At 38.1% G+C, this 24,592-nt stretch overlaps 1 protein-coding gene across 5 annotated transcripts in view; it reads left to right on the top strand.

The window, feature by feature from the left end:
* The window catches only part of SPOCK3 (SPARC (osteonectin), cwcv and kazal like domains proteoglycan 3), a 488,449-nt gene that overhangs the window by 338,402 nt on the left and 125,455 nt on the right, over positions 1-24,592 (top strand). For all 5 annotated transcript variants that reach the window (XM_070048215.2, XM_070048217.2, XM_070048219.2 and 2 more), the window contains one exon: positions 3,660-3,774. In XM_070048215.2, coding sequence (XP_069904316.1) covers positions 3,660-3,774 — 115 coding nt within the window. The remainder of the gene's footprint in view (positions 1-3,659; positions 3,775-24,592) is intronic.

Raw genomic sequence — 24,592 nt, 5'->3', positions numbered from 1 at the left:
GGTCTTCCTTTGCCGTTGGTTCACCCTCCAATGGCCGCCGTGGCTGGCGCACCGTGCTGATCCGATGGCAGGAGCCAGGAGCCAGGTGCTTCTCCTGGTCTCCCATGGGGTGCAGGGCCCAAGCACCTGGGCCATCCTCCACTGCACTCCCGGGCCACAGCAGAGAGCTGGCCTGGAAGAGGGGCAACCGGGACAGAATCCGGCGCCCCAACCGGGACTAGAACCCAGTGTGCCGACGCCGCAAGGCGGAGGATTAGCCTAGTGAGCCACGGCGCCAGCCCAAAATCATTCTGAAGTTAAATTTTCTCACTATTCAGAGTCTTGGATAATTTTGGATGCATTAATCATGTCTTTCTCTACATTATTTGCATTTTTTGGTGATTATAGACTAATGAGGATGCCCTTTATGTGATATTTTAGTTCACTTATACCTTTATAAATATTTCAGCTTTGTGATAATTAAGTAAATTGAACATTATTAATTAGAAATGCAATCAGTATGTGTAGCTAAAAAAGTTGGAAAGCAGCATTTTAGTATTTTAATAAGTTTTAGATATAATTCTTTAAGTTTTTTTCTAAAATCAATTCATAACTAAATAAAAATAAGTAGTTTTCAGCACAGTAAACTAAGTTCATGTGATTATGCACACAGGGGGTATTTACTGTTCAATTGATTCTGCTACACCTCAAATAAATGCATAGAGAAATAAGGTCTTCAGTAGACTTATTCTGAAAGAAAAATGTTTCATCTGTAAAGTCACATTTGCAAAGCTATAATTTAATCACATCATGCAAATCTTAAAGACGGCTTTAAATTTTTAAATTATAATTATGCCAAAGAAAGTTAGCCATGGTGAGGTATTTTTTATGAAAATTCAATGAAATTTTCCTAAATACTATGTTCTTTTAATTTCTTAGTGTCTAGCAATAAGAAAAATGATTCACCAGCTTTTGAACTTGCAGATACATGGTTCCTCTTTTTAATAAACTAATGGCTCTGGAAGTTTGTTATTCTTTCAATTCTTAGCAAGACCTTTATGTTTTTAAAAATCACTGTACAGTAAACTACATTTAAAATGTAAATGAGTGTGTCATAATACATCTTTGAAGGGAGCTAATGCATTTCCAAATGGTAAAATACAACATTAACTCTAATTAATATTGACGGGTTTATTTGTATACCACTTAACAACTGCTCTTGAACTTTCTTAAATTATGTCATGAATCAGAATTTCATATGACTATATATAGCATCCTGAAATATTAAGTTAACAGAAATTACTGTAAGGAATATTGAATTTGCTGTCACAAAGTTTCATATAGCTCACTTGGCTTTCATTAAAGTACTCATAATTGCTGAACCATTTATTTCTTCTTCTGATTAGATATTGGCATGTTTAATTACACTCTAAATTCATTGTGATTTTGAATGGCAAAACCTCTTTTTCAATTATTGAAATATTCAGTTACATTTAAAAGAGTTTGTTCCTCCAAAGGAGCCACTGCAAGCATATTCAGGATGCTTTATTTTTAATTATTTCTTACAGTCATAGTTTTGTTGTCCACTGAAGAGTTATTGGACAAGGAAAGATGAAATGTTGTGGAGACATGAATAATCTGATTAGTCACTGGGTGCACTTGGTACTTCTTGGTATCAGCTGAAGCTGAATTAAATTAGTCACTGATGCATTTGTCGATTGGAGCCAGGACGTCTGCCCTATTTAATTTTAAAATAATTTGCTCTGAGTAAATTATAGAAGTAGCCACTAAAGAAATCATATTACTTCAGAATTAGCAAGATCTATTTCTTTTAGAGTAGGGAGATAATTATTGCTTTTTAAAAATGAAGTAGGTTCACATTTTTAAAAATCATGTCAAATGTGCAGTTAGAAAATATTATCTTAACAGTAAATTAAAAGATACCCAGGCTTAAACTTTTACAGTCACGTTTATAAGGGAAACTAAGCCAAACCAAAACAAAATTTAACTGGAAAAAAATTATGGGTATAATTTTTTATTGTTTTGCTTTAATTCCATTCACCTTTTACTGACTTTTGTGGAGAACTTGGTTTATGTGATAGCTATTCCACATGGGAAAAAAACTGCGTGATTTTACTAGAAATTATGTATTATACATATTATTATATATAAAAACTGAGACGGAGTTTTGGGAAGGTAACCATAAATTTGACATTTAGGAAATGATCATCATAAGATTAAAACTCAGGAGGGACTATTTGTTCCTTACCCATTGTCCTTTCCTGTCACATGTGTCATAGAATCATAGATGATTCTGAATTCTTTCTATTTCTATGTCCGTACAAGCACTGAAGAGAAATATGCTATGCTGTATATTTGTAATGAAACAAGGCAGGCAACCTCTAAACCTTATAGAAACAATCTTGTGTTAAACTATTGTGTTATGACTACACATTTGTCCCTTTGTGAGAATTATTGGGAGCTCATATTAAAAAGCATTTGTATGTGAGGATTAGAGAGGCACTAAAAAGATCATCTTAACAAAAATATATATGAAACGTATACAAGCACAGAGTATAACATAAATCTGAGTTCTTTACTCATAGAAAGGTTTTACGTATTTATTTCATACAGAAGTGTATGGGGGAAAGAGTATTGTGTCTTTGCTAGAAACCACAGGTAAACATAGATGATGTCAATTTGTAAGTACATACTTTAGAACCTCTTGCCTAGTGTGAGATGATGAACCACTGATGATGTACAAGTCACTGGCCAAACACTGATGCATAGTTTCTGTCTTCAAAACTTAGAGCCCCCTGAGAGAGATAAATCATGCTGCTCAAGCAGCTAAAACCCAAGAATGCACTTAAAGGAGGGCTCAAGAGTGGTACAAGGGTGCTTGCAAATTGTGCATAAAATTGAGTCAAAATATAGGTCTATTGTGGTGCAAAAAATGGAAATCTATCCATAGTTTTTTATAGTATGTATTTTCTTTTTTCTTTTTTTATTTGTTTTACTTGAAAGAGTTACACAGAGAGAGAAGGAGAAGCAGAGAGAGGGAAAGGTCTTCCATCTGATGGTTGACTCCCCAGTTGGCCACAACGGCCGAAGAAGCTGTGCTGATCCCAAGCCAGGAGCCAGGAGCTTCCTCCGGGTCTCCCACACGGGTGCAGGGGCCCAAGGACTCGGGCCCTCTTCCACTGCTTTCCCAGGCCATAGCAGAGACTGGATCGGAAGAGGAGCAGCTAGGACTAGAACCGGCGCCCATATGGGATGCCAGCACCTTAGGCCAGGGGGCTAACCCTCTGCATCACAGTGCTAGCCCCTATAGTGTGCATTTTTGATGGACATTTGAAGATCCTTTGTACTATCCAACTGTGTGTCAACCTTCTGTACGTTTGCTTCTGAAAATTTGTACTGATTATATAACAGAGCTGACACGTTAGAAATAAATTTTGAGACTATTACATTTCTCCATGAACACTCACCAAAATGACACTGAAGCCAACTGTCTCCTCAATAGAGCACTAGATAGTGAGTGTGTAAAATGACACCTTAGTATTGGAATATATTATCCAGCAAAAAAAATGTTCAAGCTGTATGCAAAATAACTTCCTGGCATTCTAATGCTATGACTAAGTGTATTTTAATTACTACTTTTTTATTCTCTTTTTCTTTAGTGCAAACTAGAATATCAGGCGTGTGTCTTAGGGAAACAGATCTCAGTCAGATGCGAAGGACATTGCCCATGTCCATCGGGGAAGTCCACGAGTACCAGCAGACATGTTAAGAGAGGTAAGTGATGACAATTTATTTATAAAATTATTTATAAAATTGTCCCACTTGTAAAATGCTTTGTGATAAAGTTTGACATTAAATATGCTGTAAGTTTGCTTTTATACATATACTGAACGATAATTATATTGTTAGGGTGATTTTCCCCCTTAGCCTGAATTGTTGCAGCAAATAATTTTTCAGGTAGGTTTTTATGTATTTTGGTTATAACTCATGGGTGCCTCATCCCTATGTTCTTAGCACATATAAGAAATCTAAAACAATGCCTTTTATAAATGTCTCTGAGTGCATGCTTTAGATCAATTCTTTTCATTTTGGAGAAGGTAAATTATTTGTAATTAAATTTTGAATGATAAAGTAGTTTGATTAGATGTGAAACTGCTCAATTATTACTGACAGTTTTAAATAAATAGGTATGTACTCCATATAAGTGTGTGTGTATGTCATACCCTATGAAATAATCTCTTAAATTAAAATTGCTTCTGTTTTTATTTTATTTGTGTAATATCTGATAAAATAATGAAATAAATTTAACATCTAACTTATGTATATAATTTGACTTTGATTAGTTACTAAAGTTTACATAATATTTTTAGAGTTGAGATGTTGTTTACCCTTATAAAATGTCCCTGTGGCTATACTTTCAGTCCTTCACAGCTCTAAAAACGAAAGTATAGGAAATAGACGTTTCTGTCAGTCAAAACCCATTCCCAAAACATTTGCAGCAATTTATCATGTTTTATTATGTCTGACACGCGTTATTCTGGAGCGCCCTTATTAATGTGAATAACTGATTTTTGTCTTTGTTTCCCAGACAAATGTGAATAATGAAAATACATAGTTAGCATGAATTGATTTAATGCACACTAGGTATTGTTCTGGACATGGTATACTTACTGGTCCATGTTACAGTCCCCACAATGACTATTTCAACTCCTGAACTTCTATTATGACATCTATATTGGTCTTTACTCAATTAAGTAATATTGCACGTGAAAATCTAACATAAAATTGTGTACCAGTGTTGCCTTTAATAAAGCAACTAGCCAGTTTCTTTTTCATACGAAAGTGGGTTTATTGATGTGAAGGTCAGGGTTAGTGCTCAGACATTAGGACACATGCAGAATGACACGAAGCGCTGGTAGAGGGGCAACATGCTGCTTTGCAGGAGCTCCGTTCCTGAAGCTCCCTTTTGCTGCCTCACGCCTCTGTCGGGTCAGCTTTAGAGCCCTCTGCCTTCTGTGTTTCCTATCATCGTCTCCAGCATCCGTTCTCTTCAATACTGCCCAAACAGTGACTTCTGGCACCACTTTGGATGTGTTCATCAGCCCTCTTTTTACATGGTGTAGCCAAGTATAGCTTCTTTTCTAAAGGGTTCCTTGATGTTTGTGTCTTCCCCATTCCTACTCCAGCTGAATATATTTTCACAACTGAGTTGGAGACATGTTGAATTCATTTTCCTCTGAAAATCACCTTAGATGTGAAATAAATGGTATCATGTTCAATATCCATGGCCCATAATCTTCCTTGGATGCTATTAAGAACAGCATTTGAGAATTAATCTTACTATGTATATGTACCTCTAATACAGCAGAGTCCTTCAGTAAGATGTCCCTTTAATAGGATTTCCTGCTTTGAGATTGACTTATCAATGAGATTTGTTTGATGTAGTATCAATTTATATTATCATCAGCGAAAAGAAAAAGGAACTCAATACACATTAAATACCAAAAGTCCGCATCTAAGAAGAGAATTATTTGTGAATGAATTGCAATTATGCTCCATGTTACTCAAATTCTCTGTATAAAGATATCAAGAAGGAAATTTTTCTTAAAGTCATGTCAAAGGGATAAAGATTATCTGTGTTCAGTTGTGTGTAGAAAGAGAGGCAAGAAGAATTTAAACTAGCCCTGCTCTGCCAGATTGTCAGGGCAAAACAAGTACAGGATTTTGCTAACTGCAGTGGAAAAAAATACAGGCAATTTTGAATGTTGTTTCCATACAGTGCCAAAGGACGAGGGACATTGGAAATGTAATACCGAGCTTCATATCAGTTCCAGTCTTTCAGCTGTCATTGACTGGTCTTCAGCACTCTATTAGTACAAACAGTTCCTTTTAATATCATCACTGTTCACAAAAAGTGAGGGAGATACTGCTAAGCATGAAACAGTTCCCAAGTCCTCTGGCTTCCTATGTTTGATGTCAACTTGACCCTATACTATGTTTTCACTCTGGGAAGAGCAGAAGTGAACCCTTTATACTACTTGAAATAAGGCTTATAGAATAGATTTCGATTAAAAAATAAGAAAAATAAAAAGTTTCCTCTATTCTCCTATTTTATTCACTTATGGATCTGCATGATTGGCCGAAAGATTTACATTCAGGAATCCCAAATAAAAAAGCCTCCGATTCTGACTTTACATAAACACACCCATCCTTTATTTGTTAACTTCTGAGTCACTTTAGTGGATTTCCTCTTTCTTTCCTTATTTTCTTCACTTAAAGAAATAGATTGTACAATCACAAACCAATAGGTATCACTTAGAAGGTAGGTCAACTTCATTCAAAGAATATTGACATTTCAGCTGATTTTTAAAGGTCCCTAATATTTCTGCAGTGGCAAGGAAAATATGAGATTCATAATTGTGAGCCTGGAGTATAAATAGTGTAAACTCATCTGAAATGTAATTCTAAATCTTAGAAGGGACTTGCAGAACCAAATATCAACAGAGTTGGAAAAGACTTAGAATGCACTATGTTGCAGTTGGTAAGTTCAAACTCAAGGAGTCTTCCTGAGATATGTCTAAAATTGTCTGTATCACAGTGATATATAAGCACAGCAGACATTATAGCTATCACAAATCAAAAGTATCCCCTTTGGATATTTGTTTTATGAGTGTGATACAGAATATTATTTCAGTTGAAATTTTCACTCTGTTTCATATTTTATTTTCCTTATTACAAAACAGGTCAGATGTCTTGCAAGTCATGTGCTTATTAAAGTCTTATATATCTAATCTCATCTCTTAAAATTTTATTAATGTTTTGGGAATCAGTCCACACAGCAGACTCGTAGAATAACAATTGCTTTAAGTAGCACTCTGACCTCAGTATTAGCCCTTATGGCATTCTTGTCTGGCTGAAAAACCTAACGGAGCATTTCAGGCATGGAAAACCAAGACACTCTGGCAAAAAAATGTCCTGCATAAAGGACCTCTGTGAGTGAGACCTCAGTGGAAAGAAGCAGCCGCTAAATAAAGAAGGTGTAATTTTCTCTGAAGGGAAGAGAGAAATCCTACTTTGCTTATGGCCCTTTCGACTTAGTGTATCTAAAAGGCTTCAGTAGCCTAGTCAGCTCATGTCAAGAGCCTTGGGTGATCACTGAGATAATACATAAGAGTGTTAATTGTTAAATAAACAAGAGTCACTGTGCACTAACTTCCTGCGCAGGACCTCTGTCCTGAAAGAGTTGTTTCATGAGATTGAACAGTAAAACTTGTTCTCAAGAATCACTTCCTTTCAGTGTATTAAGTGGAGAATATTCTTATGTCATAGTTATGTCTAAGAGCTTGCAAAAGATGTATAATTCTTGGGTTCTTCTTTAAAGATAATTAATTTTCTAAAATAAAAGAAGGAGGAGGAAGGAAGGGAAACAGGAAGGGGGACAAAAAAGCAGAAGAATCACCTTTGGATGCAGTAACTGCATCTCAAAGGTGATCTTTGAACAGCCCTTGTCTGGACTGTTGAGGAAGAGTTTTTTGTTGCTGCTGTTTTTTTCTTTTTTCTTCCTTTCTTTTTTCTTTTTCTTTCTCCTACTAAGCATTGAACTCTTTACCTAACATGGAGTTAATCCTCTGTATATACAGATAGATGAAAATAAAATTAGTGAAAAACAGGACAGGGACCAGGAGAGGGAGGATTCTTACATCATTCCAACATGCATCAAAATACCATGAACACCAACCCTCAACACACACACACACACTGATAGTTTGAAATGTTGAATTTGACTGGAGACAACCATGGAGAAGGAGGATAGCCTGAACTATTTCATCTGATAAATCTGAGTGAGAGAAGACAAGACAGAATAAAGAAAATGAAACCCCAGAGGCATGGGCTTGTTGGAGAACCGCACATATTCCATTTGTGCTGCGATGCAGGGTCCTTTTAAAGATGAATTGATGCAAGGTGTTCAGTCCCAGAAATGAAAGTGCTGGGTTGTATTGTTTACAGTTAGACACACCAAGACATTCTTGGGCACAAAGTTATCATTGCCGACATGATTTCTTAAGTTCTACTTGTGTTAACTGTGCCATAATGGTAACTGGTTGTTTGGGGGTAGAGGTGAAGGGGCACATGTAGAAGGTTATTTTCAGTATGTCAAAAAGAAGTCTATCACGTCCCATGAATAAATAAGAGGTGAAAGTGACTCACTTGCTGAGGCAGAATTCACAGAGCTTCAAATGCAATTAAATATGATGGACAAGGCCCAGGAATCCCCCAAAGATAATTCTCAGATTTAGTAAACTGGGTGATTTATAGAATGCTAACAAAAGGATTGACTTACCTGAGCCTCGTGGCTCACAGCTTCTACTGTATCCCAGGCTCAGATTTCCTTATATCAGGAGATGAGCATCTCTAACAAAATATTTCCCTTCAGGCTTTATTCTCTAAAAGTGTCAAAAAATTGATGTTAAATCATGTAACATGGTTAGCCTGCCAGTGAGACTTGCTTGCTCATTATTTTGAATACATGTATGTTGTAACTGTTTTCCAGAGGTTCTTTCCATTTTGCATGTTGTTGACCTAAGGGGTAGTATAATTTATTGGTTACGAATATAGATTTTAGCATCCTGGTTTTGCAATGCTGAGCTGTGAGATCTTTGTAAGTCTGAGCTTCTTCATCTGTGAAATACAAAATACATGTCATAAGGATTTATGGCTGTATTTCCTCAAATTAAAACATCTTTGCTCTTCTATTTCATTTTAATTGATTATACTTGTAAAATGCATTGAATTCTAATACATTGTAAATTTTTCATATATCTAGTGTCATTTGCAATTGTATTTTTATGCTTTTTAATATTTATATTGAATCACCAAAAAGTTGGAATATTTTCAACTTTTTTATAGTCAGTGGCATTTATTTGGAAGAATTATGTATATATTGAAAATTTGAACTAACTCAGCAGTTGCATTCTGTGGCCTAGAAGTTATTATTGCTTACTTACTTTGTTAAATCTTTCACATTCTTCCATAGCTATTGACTTCGCTATACACAACAGAACACACACACACACACACAATTAGTTATCTATATGCATTGCTTCTTTATAGAATTATGTTAATTTATGGTTTCTCAAATATATTAATCATTTTTTACAGTTTTAAGTGCACTAGTCTGTGCTGTATGATATTACTTTGTAATTGTAAATAACCTTTCTGGGATATTCCAGATCTTCAGGAAAGATACGCTAGTTTTAACTACAAAACCAAACATATTTGTTAATGGCTATATCTGTATTCTTTCATTGTTTTGCCAGTTATACTTTAGCAGAGTTAGCCTACTTGAATTTTTTAAGTACTTGGTTTTGCTAATTCATTTACAACAGAATCGTATTCAAATGCAAAGTTGGCACTGGAGGTCTAGAAGGAGGGTTAGAAAAATGTGGTTTTGCATGATTTTCAAGTGTTACTGACAGACAGTTTCAAACACCACAATTTTGTATCAGCCACATTATTCTAATCACAAAGGGTTCAAGAAACACAAAGGCGCTGTACTTTTTTCCCCCAGCCAGCTGCAGGTAGAGAAGGAATCGTGCTGAGTCTGGATGGTTGTCATTAGTGTCCGTGGAATTTTGGTATGAGATCAGAGATCATTCAAGACCAACATAAACAAAAGTCTAGATTTTTTTTTTTCCAACAAAATACACTTCCATCTTAGACAGACTGATATATTTGAAAGAGATGTGGGAGCCACGGCTATGGAATTTTAGTTCTCAGTTGTCTTTCCACATGCTAAATAGAAAGCCTGATAGTTTCAATCTACAATAACCAAGACATGGACATAGTTCTTTGGTCACCTGCTAGTCATTTTTTCTTCTGTTTTTATTGTTCTGAATCCTGTGGAGCCCTATCATGGGACAGAGTTATTTCATTATTTGCTATGAGTATGCATCTATTTATATAGGGAAATTATATTAAGAATTTAAGCATGCCTTTTTCCAAGTGTCAGAATTATTTTAACATTTAATTTTGCATAATAGACTTTTTATCTGTTCTCCACATGATGGAATGAACTTTCAATAAAAAACTAACATGAGTGCATTGTCGCTCCCCCTCTTCGTGGAGGAACGACACAGGACCCTGCGCTGTTCTTTCGTCTGCTCGGCCCTCCCCGGGTTTGCTGCTGGTTCTTCCCGGGTTGGCTACTATCCCTTCCACCTCCGTGGAAGGGCAGTTCCCCCTGGCCACATTCCCCACTTCCGCAGGGGAGCGGCACACCGCCGGCCGGCTCTCTCGGGGGCTGCACGGGTGTTCCTTCAGCTAGATGTTCCCCATAGATGTTCCTGGTGCATGCCGTCTCTCTCCTCCTTTATAGTCCTCCTCCGCCAATCCCAACTCGGCTGCCCACACGCCGAGTACGCTGCTCTCCTCCAATCAGGAGCAAGTCCTACAGTTAATTGGTTGAACTGGAGGCAGCTGTGCGGAAGCTGTTTACTTCTCTCCCAGCGCCATATTGTGGGAGAGCAGATGCATAGAATAAGTCTTAATTCCAGTAACTTAGTCTAGTCCGAGCTGCTCCCCACAGATCCCCCTTTCTTTTTATTTTTTAGCGTTGATACGCGCCTGTCTTCGGTGTCCCGCGGCACACACTCTGCTCTACTTGCTAGAGTTGCCACAGGCTCTTACAAGTCCTATCAGGCAAACCGAATCCGGGTCCTCTCTTCGCCATGTTGTGAGGAGGTTTTTAGGCGCTGATGCGTGCCTGTGTTCGGTGCCCTGCAGCGCATGCTCTGCTCTGCCTGCAGGGGCTTACAAAACCTATCAGGCAAACCGAATCCAAGCCTTCTCATTGCCTTTTTGTGGGGGAGACTTTTTAGTGTTGGTTCGTGCCCAGGCAGACCGAATCCAAGCCTCCTAATTGTTGCATTGTGGGGAAGCTTTACTGATGTTAATTAGTGCCTGTCTTCGGTGACCTGCGGCTAGCCACCCAGGTGCTCATCGCCTCACTAATCGGGCAGACCGAATCCAAGCCTTCTAATTGGCATGTTGAGGGGAGGCCTTATTTTTCTCTATTTCTCTATCTCCGGGCATTCCTACCTCTCCCATTTCACTTCTATCTTCCAGCATTCCCATTTCTCTTTTACTTCACTTCCAAACTTCTGTTTCTCTTATCCCCGCAGCTTCCCGGCACCTCGCCGCTTCAGCCCGCGCGCCTCTCTCATCTGCGCAGCTTCCCGGCTTTGCGCGGCTCTGGCTTCGCGCGCTCCGCGGTCTCCACGCTTAACCCTTTCGCGTCTGAACCACGGCCTACGCCAGCCCCGTTCCCTATCTATTCACGCCCCGTGCTCTCTCTGCACGCGGTGGCTTCTGCGAGTAACACAGCGTAGCTTGCGTCTCCACCACTAGCATTCAATCCAAGTTCCCCGGGCTAGCCTGGCGAATTCAACCCAGCGTACGTCTCCGCCCCACGATTTGGCTTCCCGTCCTTTGCTCCCCGGGCTAATCAGACGGATCCCAATCTGGCTTACGTCTCAGCTTCTGGTTTCAACTTTTCGCCCCCTATTCCCGGGCTAACTTGAGAATCCCAAAGTGGCTTTCGTTTCCGCCTCGGCCTGCACTCGCGGCTTCATTTTCCCTAACATTTTTCTCTACCCGGTATGTTTCCCCAAACTTTCCTCCAACAATACTCCTCCCTCATTTCTCCTGGCCTCTCCCCACAGTCCGCGTCGGAGTCTGTTTGTTCTAGCTTTCACTTTCGCTTTCGACCTTAGAGATTCCTCCCAGCTTCCCCCCGTAGTCCGTATCTGAGTCTATGCCTAGGCTTTCAATAGCTTCTTCCGGCACCCTTTTCGTCCGGCTTTTCCCTAGGCTGTTTGCTAGTCTCTCTCTCTGGTATTTTCCTGCTTCTTCCCGTTTCTTCCCTCCTAAGTTTGCTATCCGTTCTAGGTTTCCTATCCGAATCAGGTTTCCTATCTGAGTCATTTCTTCCCTCCTAAGTTTCCTATCCGTACTAGGTTTTCTATCCGAGTCACGGCACCATTATGTCGCTCCCCCTCTTCGTGGAGGAACGACACAGGACCCTGCGCTGTTCTTTCGTCTGCTCGGCCCTCCCCGGGTTTGCTGCTGGTTCTTCCCGGGTTGGCTACTATCCCTTCCACCTCCGTGGAAGGGCAGTTCCCCCTGGCCACATTCCCCACTTCCGCAGGGGAGCGGCACACCGCCGGCCGGCTCTCTCGGGGGCTGCACGGGTGTTCCTTCAGCTAGATGTTCCCCATAGATGTTCCTGGTGCATGCCGTCTCTCTCCTCCTTTATAGTCCTCCTCCGCCAATCCCAACTCGGCTGCCCACACGCCGAGTACGCTGCTCTCCTCCAATCAGGAGCAAGTCCTACAGTTAATTGGTTGAACTGGAGGCAGCTGTGCGGAAGCTGTTTACTTCTCTCCCAGCGCCATATTGTGGGAGAGCAGATGCATAGAATAAGTCTTAATTCCAGTAACTTAGTCCAGTCCGGGCTGCTCCCCACAGAGGAGAGCAGATGCATAGAATAAGTCTTAATTCCAGTAACTTAGTCTAGTCCGAGCTGCTCCCCACAGTGCATTAACATATTTTCACAGCATACACACTTCTCTCAGATAACATATTTATAAATGATTTGTTCTTAGTTTTGTTTTACTGGATTTATACAAAAATAAATACACTTGTTGGAAAATAGAACATGATTTATAATAAAAATTAACCTATTGAGATATTTTCTCTTGAATTAGATTAATATATATTCAAAACCTGACAATAACATGAAAAAGGAAAATTTTAAATGCAGACATTGTTATAGCTCTTCTGTGGAGAACTAATGTGATTTTAATGAGCAAATTAAAACTTTACACAAATATTTTATATTGTGCATGGTATGACCAAATGTTTATCTGTGCTATGAATTCAAGTTAGAATTCTTTTTTATCTTGAGTCTGTGTTGTTGTAGGATTTCAAGTATGAAAGTGAGCACAACCCTGTATTAGTTCTTATAGCACTAAAGAATTATTTATATTTTCTCTCTTGTTCCAACAAAAGCTGGCATGTTCTCAGAAAATAATTACTTACAACATGCAATATCAGCACTCTTTTAAAAGTAGGGATCATAGCCATGGCATTTAAAGCTATTATGGACTGAGGCTGTAACAAACCAGAATGAATGCAAGCCCAGCCAGAAGCAGAGGATGGTGTGATATTGCTCATCCCTTCTTACTAGTTTGCACATTAAGCTTCAATAGAACCAAAAGGTTCCATTCATCCTTAGTACAAAGATAGTTATATAGCTGCGAATAAAAGTACAATATCACATATCATTTCTAGGATAGCACATGACCATTAGCCACCTTTCCATCCACTACTTACCTTAACAATAATCTATCCCATAATAAATGTTACTAGCTTCCAGCAATATTAAATATAATATAACATAATAAGGAGATGTTTGCCATTCCACTTGTAATATAAAATGTATTAGCTTTAAAGTTCATGGGATCTATTGACTTATATTTAGGATATCTGTGAAATTCTTGTGTAAGTAAAAGAATCATGGAGCAGGTTTGAAGTTTGCACATTTGGAATCATTCTTCTGAATACCAGGAGACCAGGAGGAAGCACCTGGCTCCTGGCTTCGGATCGCTGCAGTGCGCCTGCCATAGCGGCCATTTTGGGGGTGAACCAACAGAGGGAAGACCTTTCTGTCTGTCTCTCTCTCACTGTCTAACTCTGCCTGTCAATAAAAAAAAAGAATATAAAACCATGCCAATGCACTTTTTCAATTAGCAAAAGATTACAAAAGTACAATTGTATTTGCATTATATTTTATATAACTCAAAAATTAATTTTAAAAGCATATGTTGAAAGTTCTCATAGTTTTCTAAGTTTTTACTACAATTTTACTTTTCATTATTAGTATGATAATTTGTTTGGAAAAATCTAAAAGTATATATAGAATAAACAATATAATAAAGGAAGAAATGAGTCTACAAAGATTTTAGGTAAATTCAGCCTTTATGAGAAAAGTTACGTATGGACTTTTAAGTATTTTATTGGGGATATGTGACTTATTAAATATGATGGCTAATGTGTCAGCAGGAAGTAGCTCTAAAGACAGTCCCGCTACCCCTCCTGGACTTCTGGGACTAATGTAATCCATACAACTCCTGCTTTATAAAAAACAAAAAGGGGAAATGTTAGTAAAATGGCACAGTCTTATCTATGGCACCATCTACGCCCTGGACACCATCCTAGCCTCTAGCCCCCACTGCCATTGCTGGAAGCCAGGTGGCCACATGGCCCAACCACTGGTTTCAAGCTCCACCCCCATCCTAATGGGATTCACTGCTCCTACTTCCCTGCCCGCCCCCCAGCAAAGTTTTAAAAGGACTTGTTCCGGAACACATGTCTCTCTTGCCCTCTCTCTTCCTTTTGTCTTCTGACCTTTGTCTCTGTCTCTGTCTCTCTCTTATGCTCTCCTTCTTCCTCTTTTCCTTCTTTGCCCCTTCCCTCCAGTCTGTCGGGTTTCCCCCAGTAAACTCTTTCCCTTAAAGAAGAATCAAATAAAGAAGGAGAGAGAGGGAGGGAAGAAGAAGGAAGGGAGGGAGGAAGAAAGAGAGGAAGGAAGGAAGGAATAGAAGAAGGAAGGAAGGAAGATGGCTAATGAATGGAGACTCATGATTGTAAGGAGGTTTGTAGTAGTTGAGTTTTGAGATGATGGTAATTAAATTAATGGTGATAAGAAAAACATGATGCTGATGCATTCAAGAAATGTTTGGGAAGGAAAATAGTCAGGACTTACTGATTGACTGAACTTAGGAAAGGGCTGGTAATTGATGCAAACTCCCGAGAAGACTGTGGAGATAAAACTGAAGTGGAAAAATTCTAAGAATCTTTAACTGAGATGAGAAAGTTCAATGTCCATGGTGTTGATTGCCCATCCTGATGAAGGTACATTTGTGCTTATAGATCTTTGAGAGATCAGAGTTGGAATAAATTCTGGCAAATTAAGAGGTAGTAAACTATGAGAATGAATAAAATACACTGAAGTGCAAAGAAGCCGAGACAAGCAGGGGCGAAGTCCCTGGAAGGCTAACCTGCAGGAGCTCAGCATAGGAAGAGGATGTGAGGGAGAGCCTATGCAGTTAAGAGGACTGCCCAGCACTGGGAGTGCACTTGGACTTGAAGGGTAGTGAGCTGGACTGTTGAACACAGGGGGAACGTCTGGTGTTAGGAAGCCTGTGAAATGACCACAGACTTCAGCTGCTGAAATGCCAGTAACCGCTGTAGAAAGAGCAACTTCAGTCCAGTGGAGTTAAACAGCATAATACAAACAAAACTCTTGGCATAGATAGCGGGAAGCCAATCCGTGTTTGCTCTCTGACCACTTCAAACCTTGCATTCCCACCGTCTAACTCATTTCAGCCTATATGCGGGGATTCAGAAAATACAGTACAGACACAGAAATGGGAAAATACTATATATCTGGCATCTACTATTTATCTGATACCTGGCTTTGTTATTTCATCAAAAGCTTGCAGTTGTTATTGGTGGGCCAGTTGGGCCCATGAGGAAACAGAAGCTCACAGCATTAAAATAGTTCTTTATTTCAGGGCAGTCATGAGACAGTCTACCTTCTGAGCCCACGGTTGCCATATTTCTTTTGAAGAATGAACAAAATGATTTCAGTTAGATTTTCCACTTTTGCAAATATTGATTCCATATTTTAAAGTTGTTGGACATAAATTTCTAGCAATTTTACTGCAAAGTAATTTTGCTCTCACTAGCATTTGATCAACATACAACTGAGTAGTTTACATCTATTATTTAAGTGCATGCTCAGTTGAGACATGATTAACCAGAACCACGGAGCATGTAGGTAGCCAGTCAGAAATCGCACTGCTAATAAGTAACAGAAAGGATTTGAAACCATGCCTACTACTCCCAGCCATATCATCATCCCAGCTTTTTTGGGTTCCTCTTCTACTATGGCCACATGTCATGTGCTTTTTCAATTACAATGTATGAATTTAGTGATATGTATGAAGTGACATATAGTATGCATATTATCAAATAGAGATGTATATGAAGAATGACATTACATTTTAAAAAGAAATTTAGTACGAGAAGAGTTATGCATACATGTAAAAGACACAATGTTAATCATTTTTGGGTTGTTTGTTGAAAGTCTAAAAATTTATTGGCTTATGTTAGGTAGAATCTTGGCCAACTTCTGATAGTGTATATTTTCTGGAGCCAAATTTTCATAAAATATTACATAATAAACATCTGAAATGCCAACAAAGAAACATGTATCATTTAGTTTCCTTTTCTTAAATGTTTTCTTTGTACCTTTTCCTGTAGTGTTTTTCATGATTCCAGGGTGATGCAGGAAAGATAATCATGGTAGCAATAAACTATTTAACACATTTTTAATTAATCTCTCTTGTGTACTTTCTTCTAAAGTATCTGTGCCAATTTTCTATTTATTGGAAAAAGGACTGTTGTTACTATTATTTTTATGGAATTACTACCATCGGGTTAATGCAAAATAATTTATAACGAAAGTATGATTAGAAACAAGTCTGTTTAATGATTGTGATATGCCAGGATATTTCAAAAACTTCATGGGAAATTCAGTTAAAATGTTTATGATGGGGACCTGCATTGTGGCACAACAGGATAAGCACCCTTTGTGACACTGGCATCCCACATTGGAATCCCAGTTGGAGTCTTCACTGCTCAGCTCTGATCCATTTCCTGGTAATTTGTGCCTGGGAAAGCAGCAGATGATGGCCCAGGTACCTGGGCTTCTGTCACCCCAGAAGGGGACCTAGATGGAGTTCCAGGCTCTAGGCTTTGCCCTGGCCCAGACCTGACATCGTGGCCATTTGGGAAGTGGAATCAGCTGATGAGATCTCTCTCTCTCTCTTTCTCTCTCTCTCTCCCTCCCTCTCTCTCTCTCTCACACACACACACACTCTCTTTCAAACACATAATTAAACCTTTTTTTAAAGTTTATTCTAGTGCAACATTTTTCGAAATCCATGCAGTTTTCTCACAACATGCATTTTCCTTGAACTTTTTGAAGTCCTCTCCTATTATGTTTTGTGATTCATCTCTAAAAGTGAAACTACCATACATCTCTGAACAAAAATGACTCAAATAGGAGGAGGATTGTTACATTATAATGTGCTTTCAAATGCAGTGTGCAAAATTACATCTCCTACTATTTCTGTTTTTCATGTTTTTTTTTCTTCTTCTGTCCATTCTCACCAGAGACCTAGTATTTGATAGCATTTTTCTGATTTAAAATTGTATTGTATTTTGTTGAGAACATATTTATTTATTAGCTTAGGTTTCTGAAAGAGAACTTTTTTTAAATCAAATTCTTTACTGAAGATGTGACAAGAAACGATTGCAACTCTAATAATAGAATTCACCCAAAACACAATAAATTATCAAATAATATTTATTAGAACTGCAGAAAATAGCCAAAGCAAAATCTACTTTTGAGTCACAACAAGTAAGTTTGAAATGTGTCCACATGATTTATAATTTCAACTTCTGTATGAGGATTACTTGTGACTTCAAAATAATGTATTTCCGCAGTAAAACACTACTACAATGGAATTAACCATTTGGAAGGTTACCATTTTTAAACTATTGCACTGGGTCAGGCATTTTTGCTTAGCAGTTAAGATACTGCTGGGGCATCTGCATTTCATTTCCCAGTGCCTTGTTTTTAATTCCAGCTGCACTTCTGATTCCAGCTTCCTGCTGATGGGAAAACATTAGGTAGGGAGTAGCAGGTGATTGCTCAAGTCCTTCAATTCCTGCCAGCATGTGGGAGATTCAAACTGACCTCTACGCTCCCAGCTTCAGCCATTGTAAGCCATTACATCAGCCATTGTAAGCTGTGAACGAGCTGTTGGGAGATATATCATGTCTCTTCCTTTCAAATTATAACTAAATGATAAAGGATTGCACCAATTAGTGTTAAAATTGTAGGCCAAAAAATTGTACTTACCAAAAAATCCAAAGTTATATCTTAAACTAAGTAGCGACTTATTTTTTTTTCCAACGTAGATATTTTAATCATAGCTTCAGCTTCTTTTTTTTCTCATATATAAAGGTATCACAGATAAGAAACATTGCTTACCAAAGCAATGGCCAACAGATAAATCCTTGTATGTCATTCGAATTTACGTATTGTAAATATGTCAAATATCTCTGTATTTGCCCTTTTAAAAATCTTTGTATATCATCCACTCCTCTTTAAGAGTTTCTAAATAGATTTTAGCCACTTTTCAGAGAGTTGCTAAAGATAAAAACGCTTTGCCATTTAGGCGATTTCCACAACCTTCTGATGTTCCAGTCTATTTATATAAAAAGAAGGTATTGATATAATTATCTAATTAGGTCAAGCGCAAGAATTTTCATTAAAATTCTACAACTTTAAGGACTACTTCTTCTAATAAGATACTGAATTTGCATTTGGCCCAATTTTCTGTCATTTTGCATATATCTCATGTAGTGGATCAAGTTCAGGAATTTATGTTTCTAACATGATCACTGTGACTTCTTCAGTTTAAAACCCGAGTGTCCAGGGACTCAGCTGATCCTCGTTGGTTAGACCGGTGGGTGTGGGTAGTCAGTCATATCTGTGCTTGCAGTGATAAGACTAGCCCTGCCTGGAAGTTTGACTTTGAGGTTAGGGAAACACTTATTATCAGTGTCCTCTTCTGTATTACAGTCAAAATAAAACCTGCTGGGTGTCCATGATGGTGAAATTGAGTTAAGTGCATACAGGGTCTTAACACGGTTAGTAAAGGATAACCTCTGTTTGTCAGGGGCCTGTATTTCAGGGGTCCGAGATTTTTTTCCCTACTCAGCAACTTACAAGCTAGGCAGCTGCCATATTTTCATAGACACTGGCAGCAGGAAGGGGACTCCTTTATCAGAGACGTAGACCTACACTGACGACTCCATGCTTGTGCCCGTCCCCAGGACCACAAGCCCCACAGCTGTGAACCAGCGCAGCCCAGAAACACTCTGTGTACACAGTGGGGTTGAGATCCAGCTGAGGATCTGCATTTTAAAGAGACTCCTGGCACAAGTGTCCAGTCTCTGTCCCAGAGAAAGACATTTTTGTTATTCTAGGAAGCAACAAAATTTGTCTTCTTCCCTGTAGGGAGAAACTGTGTCAGTCTCCCCAGAGTGTTTCCAAGTAAACATTTTGGAAATGATAGTCCGGAACAAAAACTGGGAAATTGTTTCTTAACAACCTCATGAACACATCCTCCCCTGCTTCTTAATGAATATCCGCATGCTTTTGAGCTCTGATGCTTCTTTCCATTCCTCTGTTTCCTTCTGAGTCTGCCCCTCCTGCCTCTTTTGAGTGCTACACCCTTCCTCAATTACTATGCCTTGTCTCTCATATGATCTGCAGTGGCCTGTTTATACAAGATGTTCAGAAAATAACTACTGAGGGGCAGGTGTTTTGTGCAGTGGTTGACATGCCAGTTGGGACAGTCACATCCCACATCAGAGTGCCTGTGTTTACATACCAACTCTGGTCCCAATTTCAGCTTCCTGTTAACATGTACTCAAGTAGTTGAATTCTTCCCATGGAAAGACTCAGATTGAGTTCCAAGCTCCTGGTTTTGTTCCCAGCTGTTGTGGATGCTGGAAAATGAACCACTGATGAGAGATCTTCCTTTGTCTCTCTAGCCTTGTCTCCCTTGCAAATAAGTAATTTTTACAAAAGAAAATGATTATTGTAATCCAATGAATTCAGTTTATGAATTTATTATTCAAGGATCTAAATAAAGTGTTAGTTGTGAATCCTAAGGAAGGGAAATTAGAATTTATCGCCTTCATGATTCTCAAAACCAATACTTTTCTCCAATGGTACTTAAAATGGATGCTATAATTTTTTTTTTCAAAGTAGACTTTATTTGTGGAGCAATTTAGTTTGATTGAAATACTGGGCATAGGGTACAGAGCTTTCCTATAAAGCTCCTGTACTCACACATGTATATCCTTTCACTGATCAATGTCCCATATGAAAATGGTATGTTCATTACAGTTGATGTAACCGCATTGAGATATCATTATCACCCAATGTCCACAATACGTCCATAACTTAAATTCAGATTCACTCTCAGTAGTGTATCTTCTAGGGATCTGGACAAGTTGCTAATGATATATACCAAGCAGAGTAGTTCAATTCTGTAAAAAGCCTCTGTGCCCTGCGTCTGCATTTCTCTCTCCCGATTCACCCCTGGCAGCCCCTGCTTGTCTTTTCACTTTTTTTCTTAGTTTTGCCTTTTCCACAATGCCATATGGTTGAAAGCATACCATGGTATCTTTTCAGGTTGTCTTCTTTCACTTAGTAATAGCCATTTAAGTTGTCTCCACATATTTTCATGCTCTGATCACACATTTAATTTTGGTGCTTAATAATATTGCCTTGTCTGGATATACCCATTTATCCATTGACCTACGAAGGACATATACGCTGTTTCCAATTTTGGCAGTTCTAAATAAAGCTGCTGTAACATCCATGTCTATGTTTTAATGTGTAGATAAATTTTGAATTCATTTTGTTAAATAACCATTGCTCAGTAGTACAGTCAGATGGTGTTTAGTTTTGTATAAAACCATCAAAATGTTTTTGCAAAGTGGCTATACCATTTTGCATCCCCATTAGCATTAAATGAAAGTTCCTGTATGTTCACATTTCCTTATTCTCAGTGTCCTGGAAATTGAAATTCTAACCTAGATAGTATGCCATTCTTGTATTCATGTACACTTTTCTGAATACGTATGATATGTAACATATTTTAATGTTATTTATTTATTTTCATTTTTACTTGAAAGGCAGAGAAAGACAGGGAGAGAGAAATTTTTCACCTGCTGGTTCACTCATGCACATTCACTCCTCCTTGCATATTAACAGGGCTTTGAATGACAAGTGGAGGAGCCTGGGTTAGAACCTGGGACTCTGAGATGAGAGGCAGATGACCCAAGTGACTTCTCAATGGCTTCCCCAAACGCCTGCCCTATAGTTTGCCTTCTTTATATTATTTTTGGTAGAGCAGCTGTCCCAGTCTTTGGCCCATCATTATACTGGGTTGTCCATTCATGTTGAGTTTTAATAGTTCCTTCTATGTTTTAAACAGTAGTCCTGTATGAGATCTTTTCATACATTTTCTTTCAGTCTGTGGTTTATCTTTCATTCTCTTGCAGTATCTTTCAGAAAGCATACATTTTTATTTTAATGAAGTTTGGCTTATTATTGTTTTCCCTCCTAAATCATGCAATCAGTCTACATATAAAACGTTATTTGAAAACCCAGAATTATACAAAATTTCTTCTGTGTTACTTCCAGGGATTTTAAGTTTGGATGGTATAGTTAGGCCTGTGATCCGTTTTGAGTTAATTTCTCTGAAGGGCATAATATCTGTGTCTACCTTTATTTTTATGCATGGAAATGTCCAGTAGTTCTATCACCATTTATTGGAAAAACTGCCTTTGCTCCATCATTTTTCTTTATTCTTTTATGAAAGGTATTTCACTATAATTATGTGGGATGTCCATTCCGTTCTGATCACTTATTAATTTTTATTATAGATTTATTATTTTATTTTAAAATATGACAGTTTTTAACATTTTGCCACATTAACCCCAAATGTAAGCATTATATATATTTATGCGTGTATAGGTATATACACATTTATACACACACATGCATCCTATTTTTTTCTTGAAAACAGAGATATTAATATCACAAATTGAAGAAATTGACGATAATAACATGAGGAAAGAAGGATATATTTTCATTTTTATGGCATAATTCTGTGAAGTAATATTTATAACTATATGTCAAATGGTATGGCCCATACACAATTTTTATGTTGTCTCTGTGTATTAACTTCTATAAATAAGAGAAAACACATGATATTTGTCTTTCTGGGTCAGGCTTATTTCACATAGCATAATGATCTCCAGTTCACCAATGTTGTTGCAAATGTTAGAATTGCATTTTTTTATGGTGGTACAATGTCTGTTGTGTCTCTATATAAAATTGTCTATATACCCATCAGTCGATGAACATCTAGGTTGATTCCAGATCTTTACTACTGTGAATTGAGCTGCTAAACATGGGAGTGCAGGTATCTCTTTCATATGCTAATTCCATTTCTTTTGGATATGTTCTCAGGCAGGTGATAACTGGGTCTTATGTTAGATCTGTTTTTTTAGTTTTCTGAAAAATCTCCATATGGTTCAACATGATGGTTGTAAAAATTTGCATTCCCACCAGCAGTGTGTTAGCATATGTTTTTCTCTACAATCACCAGCATTTGTTATTTTTTTTAAAATTTTTGGATATTAGCTATTTTAACTAGAAAGAGGTTTTTATTTGCAAGTACCGCTTGGCTAATAATACTGAGCGTATTTTCATGTGTTTGTTGGCCGTTTGCATTTCATCCTTTGAAAAATATCTGTTCTTGTCCTTTGCCCAATTCTTTACTGGATTGTTTTTATGTTGCTGAGTTTCTTGAGTTTCCTATGTATTCTGGATATTAACCACTTATGGGATGTACACTTTGAAAATATTTTCTCCAGTTGTGTCAGTGGCCCCCTTGCTGTGCAGAAGCTTTTTGGCTTGATGTAATCCCATTTGTCTGTTTTTGCTTTTCTTGCCTGTGATTCCCAGTCTTACCCAAGAAGTCCTTGCCTTGGCCAATGTCTTCAAGTGTTTCTCCTCTGTTTACACTAATAGTTTGATGGTTTCGGGTCTTAAGTTCAGATCCTTGGTCCAGCTTGATTTGATTTTTGTATGGGGTATAAGGTAGGGATTTTGTTTCATGCTTCTGCATGCAGAGATCCAGTTTTTTCAACACCAATTGTTGTTGAACAGATTGACTTTCCAAAGGGATTGGTTTTAGCTTGTTTTGCAAAGATTGGTTGGTTGTAAATATTGGGTTAATTTCTGGGTTTTATTTTCCATTCCATGCCTCTACATGTCTTTCCTTATGCCAGGATCAGGCTATTTTGATTGCAATCACCCTATGTAGTTAAGTTTAAAAATCAGGTATTGTAATGCCTTGAGGTTTTTTTTTTTTCATTGTTTAAAATTGCTTGATTGTATGGGGGTCTTCTGAGTTGTCCTATGAGTTGTAGGATTTTTTTTTCCAGATTTATGAAGAATGTCATTAGAATTTAGATTTCGATTGCTTTGAATCTGTAAATTGATTTGTAGCATGGACATTTCGGTGATTGTACTTCTGTTGATGTGAGGTGTCAAGTTTATTGATTTGGAATGTTGAACCATCCCTGCTTCCCTGGCATAAATTCCAATTTGTTAGTGTGGATTATCTTTTTGATGTGTTGTTGGATTCAATTTGATACTTTTTTTTGGGATTTTTGCATCTATTTTCCTCAGGCATAATGGTTCATAGTTCTGTTTTTTGTTGTATTTTGTTTGTATTTTTGTTGTATTTTTTATTTTGGAAATAAGGTAATGCTGGCCTCATAGGGTGAGTTTGACGTGTTCTTCCCATTTTGTTGTTTTGGATAGTTTTAAGAAAAATTGACAATAGTTCTTCTTTAAAAGTTTAGTTGAATTCAACACTGGAGGCCATCTGGTCCTGGGTTTTCCTTTGTTGGCTTTATTATTGATTCAGTGTTAATCCTGGTTATTGGTCAATGCAGTATTTTTATGTCTTCATGCTCCAATTTTGGTAAATTGTGTGTGTCCAGAAATCTATCCGTTTCTTCTAGGTTTTATTATTTGTTGGTATATAGCCATTTGTTATGATTTTTTGTATTCCTGTATTATCAGTTATAAAATACTTTTTTCAGCACTGATTTTGTTAATTTGGGTCTTTCAATTTTGTTTATTTTTTTCAAAAAACAAACTGTTCATCTCACTTATTTTTATATAGTTTTTTTAAAATTTTGATTTTTTAATTTGTAATTTTTATCATTTATTTCCTTCTACTAATTTTTAGTTTGGCTTGTCCTTATTTTTCTAAGTCCCTGAGATGCATTGTTAGATTACCTATTTTATGTATTTCTGAAGTAGGCAGGCATACAGGTTAAAATTGATCAGATTTGTGAATTGGAAGACCACACCTTCACCACACCCCTGTGTGACCTCATGGCCCTACCTGATGATTTTGCCAGACCCTGTGTGGCCTCATTCCCCTACCTGGCCACACCTGGGTGCCCACCAGACAATCAGGTTAATTAACCACTCCCCTTTGGAAGCAGGTTAAAAGCCAGGCCATGGTGCGGCCTGGCCGGCTCTTTTTCTCTGGCCTCTTGCTAGGAAGGGGGCTTGCTGTAGCCCCACGCCTCCAGGGCACATGGCCTTCGGGCCATGTGCTCTAGGCTTCCTGACCTGGATGCTCTTCCACGTGGCTGGTTCCTGGTGCTCGGTATGAACCCCCATTCACCTCTCTCCCTTAAATAAGCTCTCACTCTCCTATGCATCTTTCTCACTAAATAACAGCCTAAAATGTACCATGCTGCCTTCTTTATTTGTGCCGGTATTTAG

The sequence above is a fragment of the Oryctolagus cuniculus genome, chromosome 8 (assembly GCF_051225735.1).
Source record: "Oryctolagus cuniculus isolate XC-2025 breed Fujian yellow rabbit chromosome 8, ASM5122573v1, whole genome shotgun sequence".
NCBI lineage: Eukaryota > Metazoa > Chordata > Mammalia > Lagomorpha > Leporidae > Oryctolagus > Oryctolagus cuniculus.
Note: the sequence above shows the minus strand (reverse complement) of the source record. Positions and strands in the feature narration are given on the sequence as shown.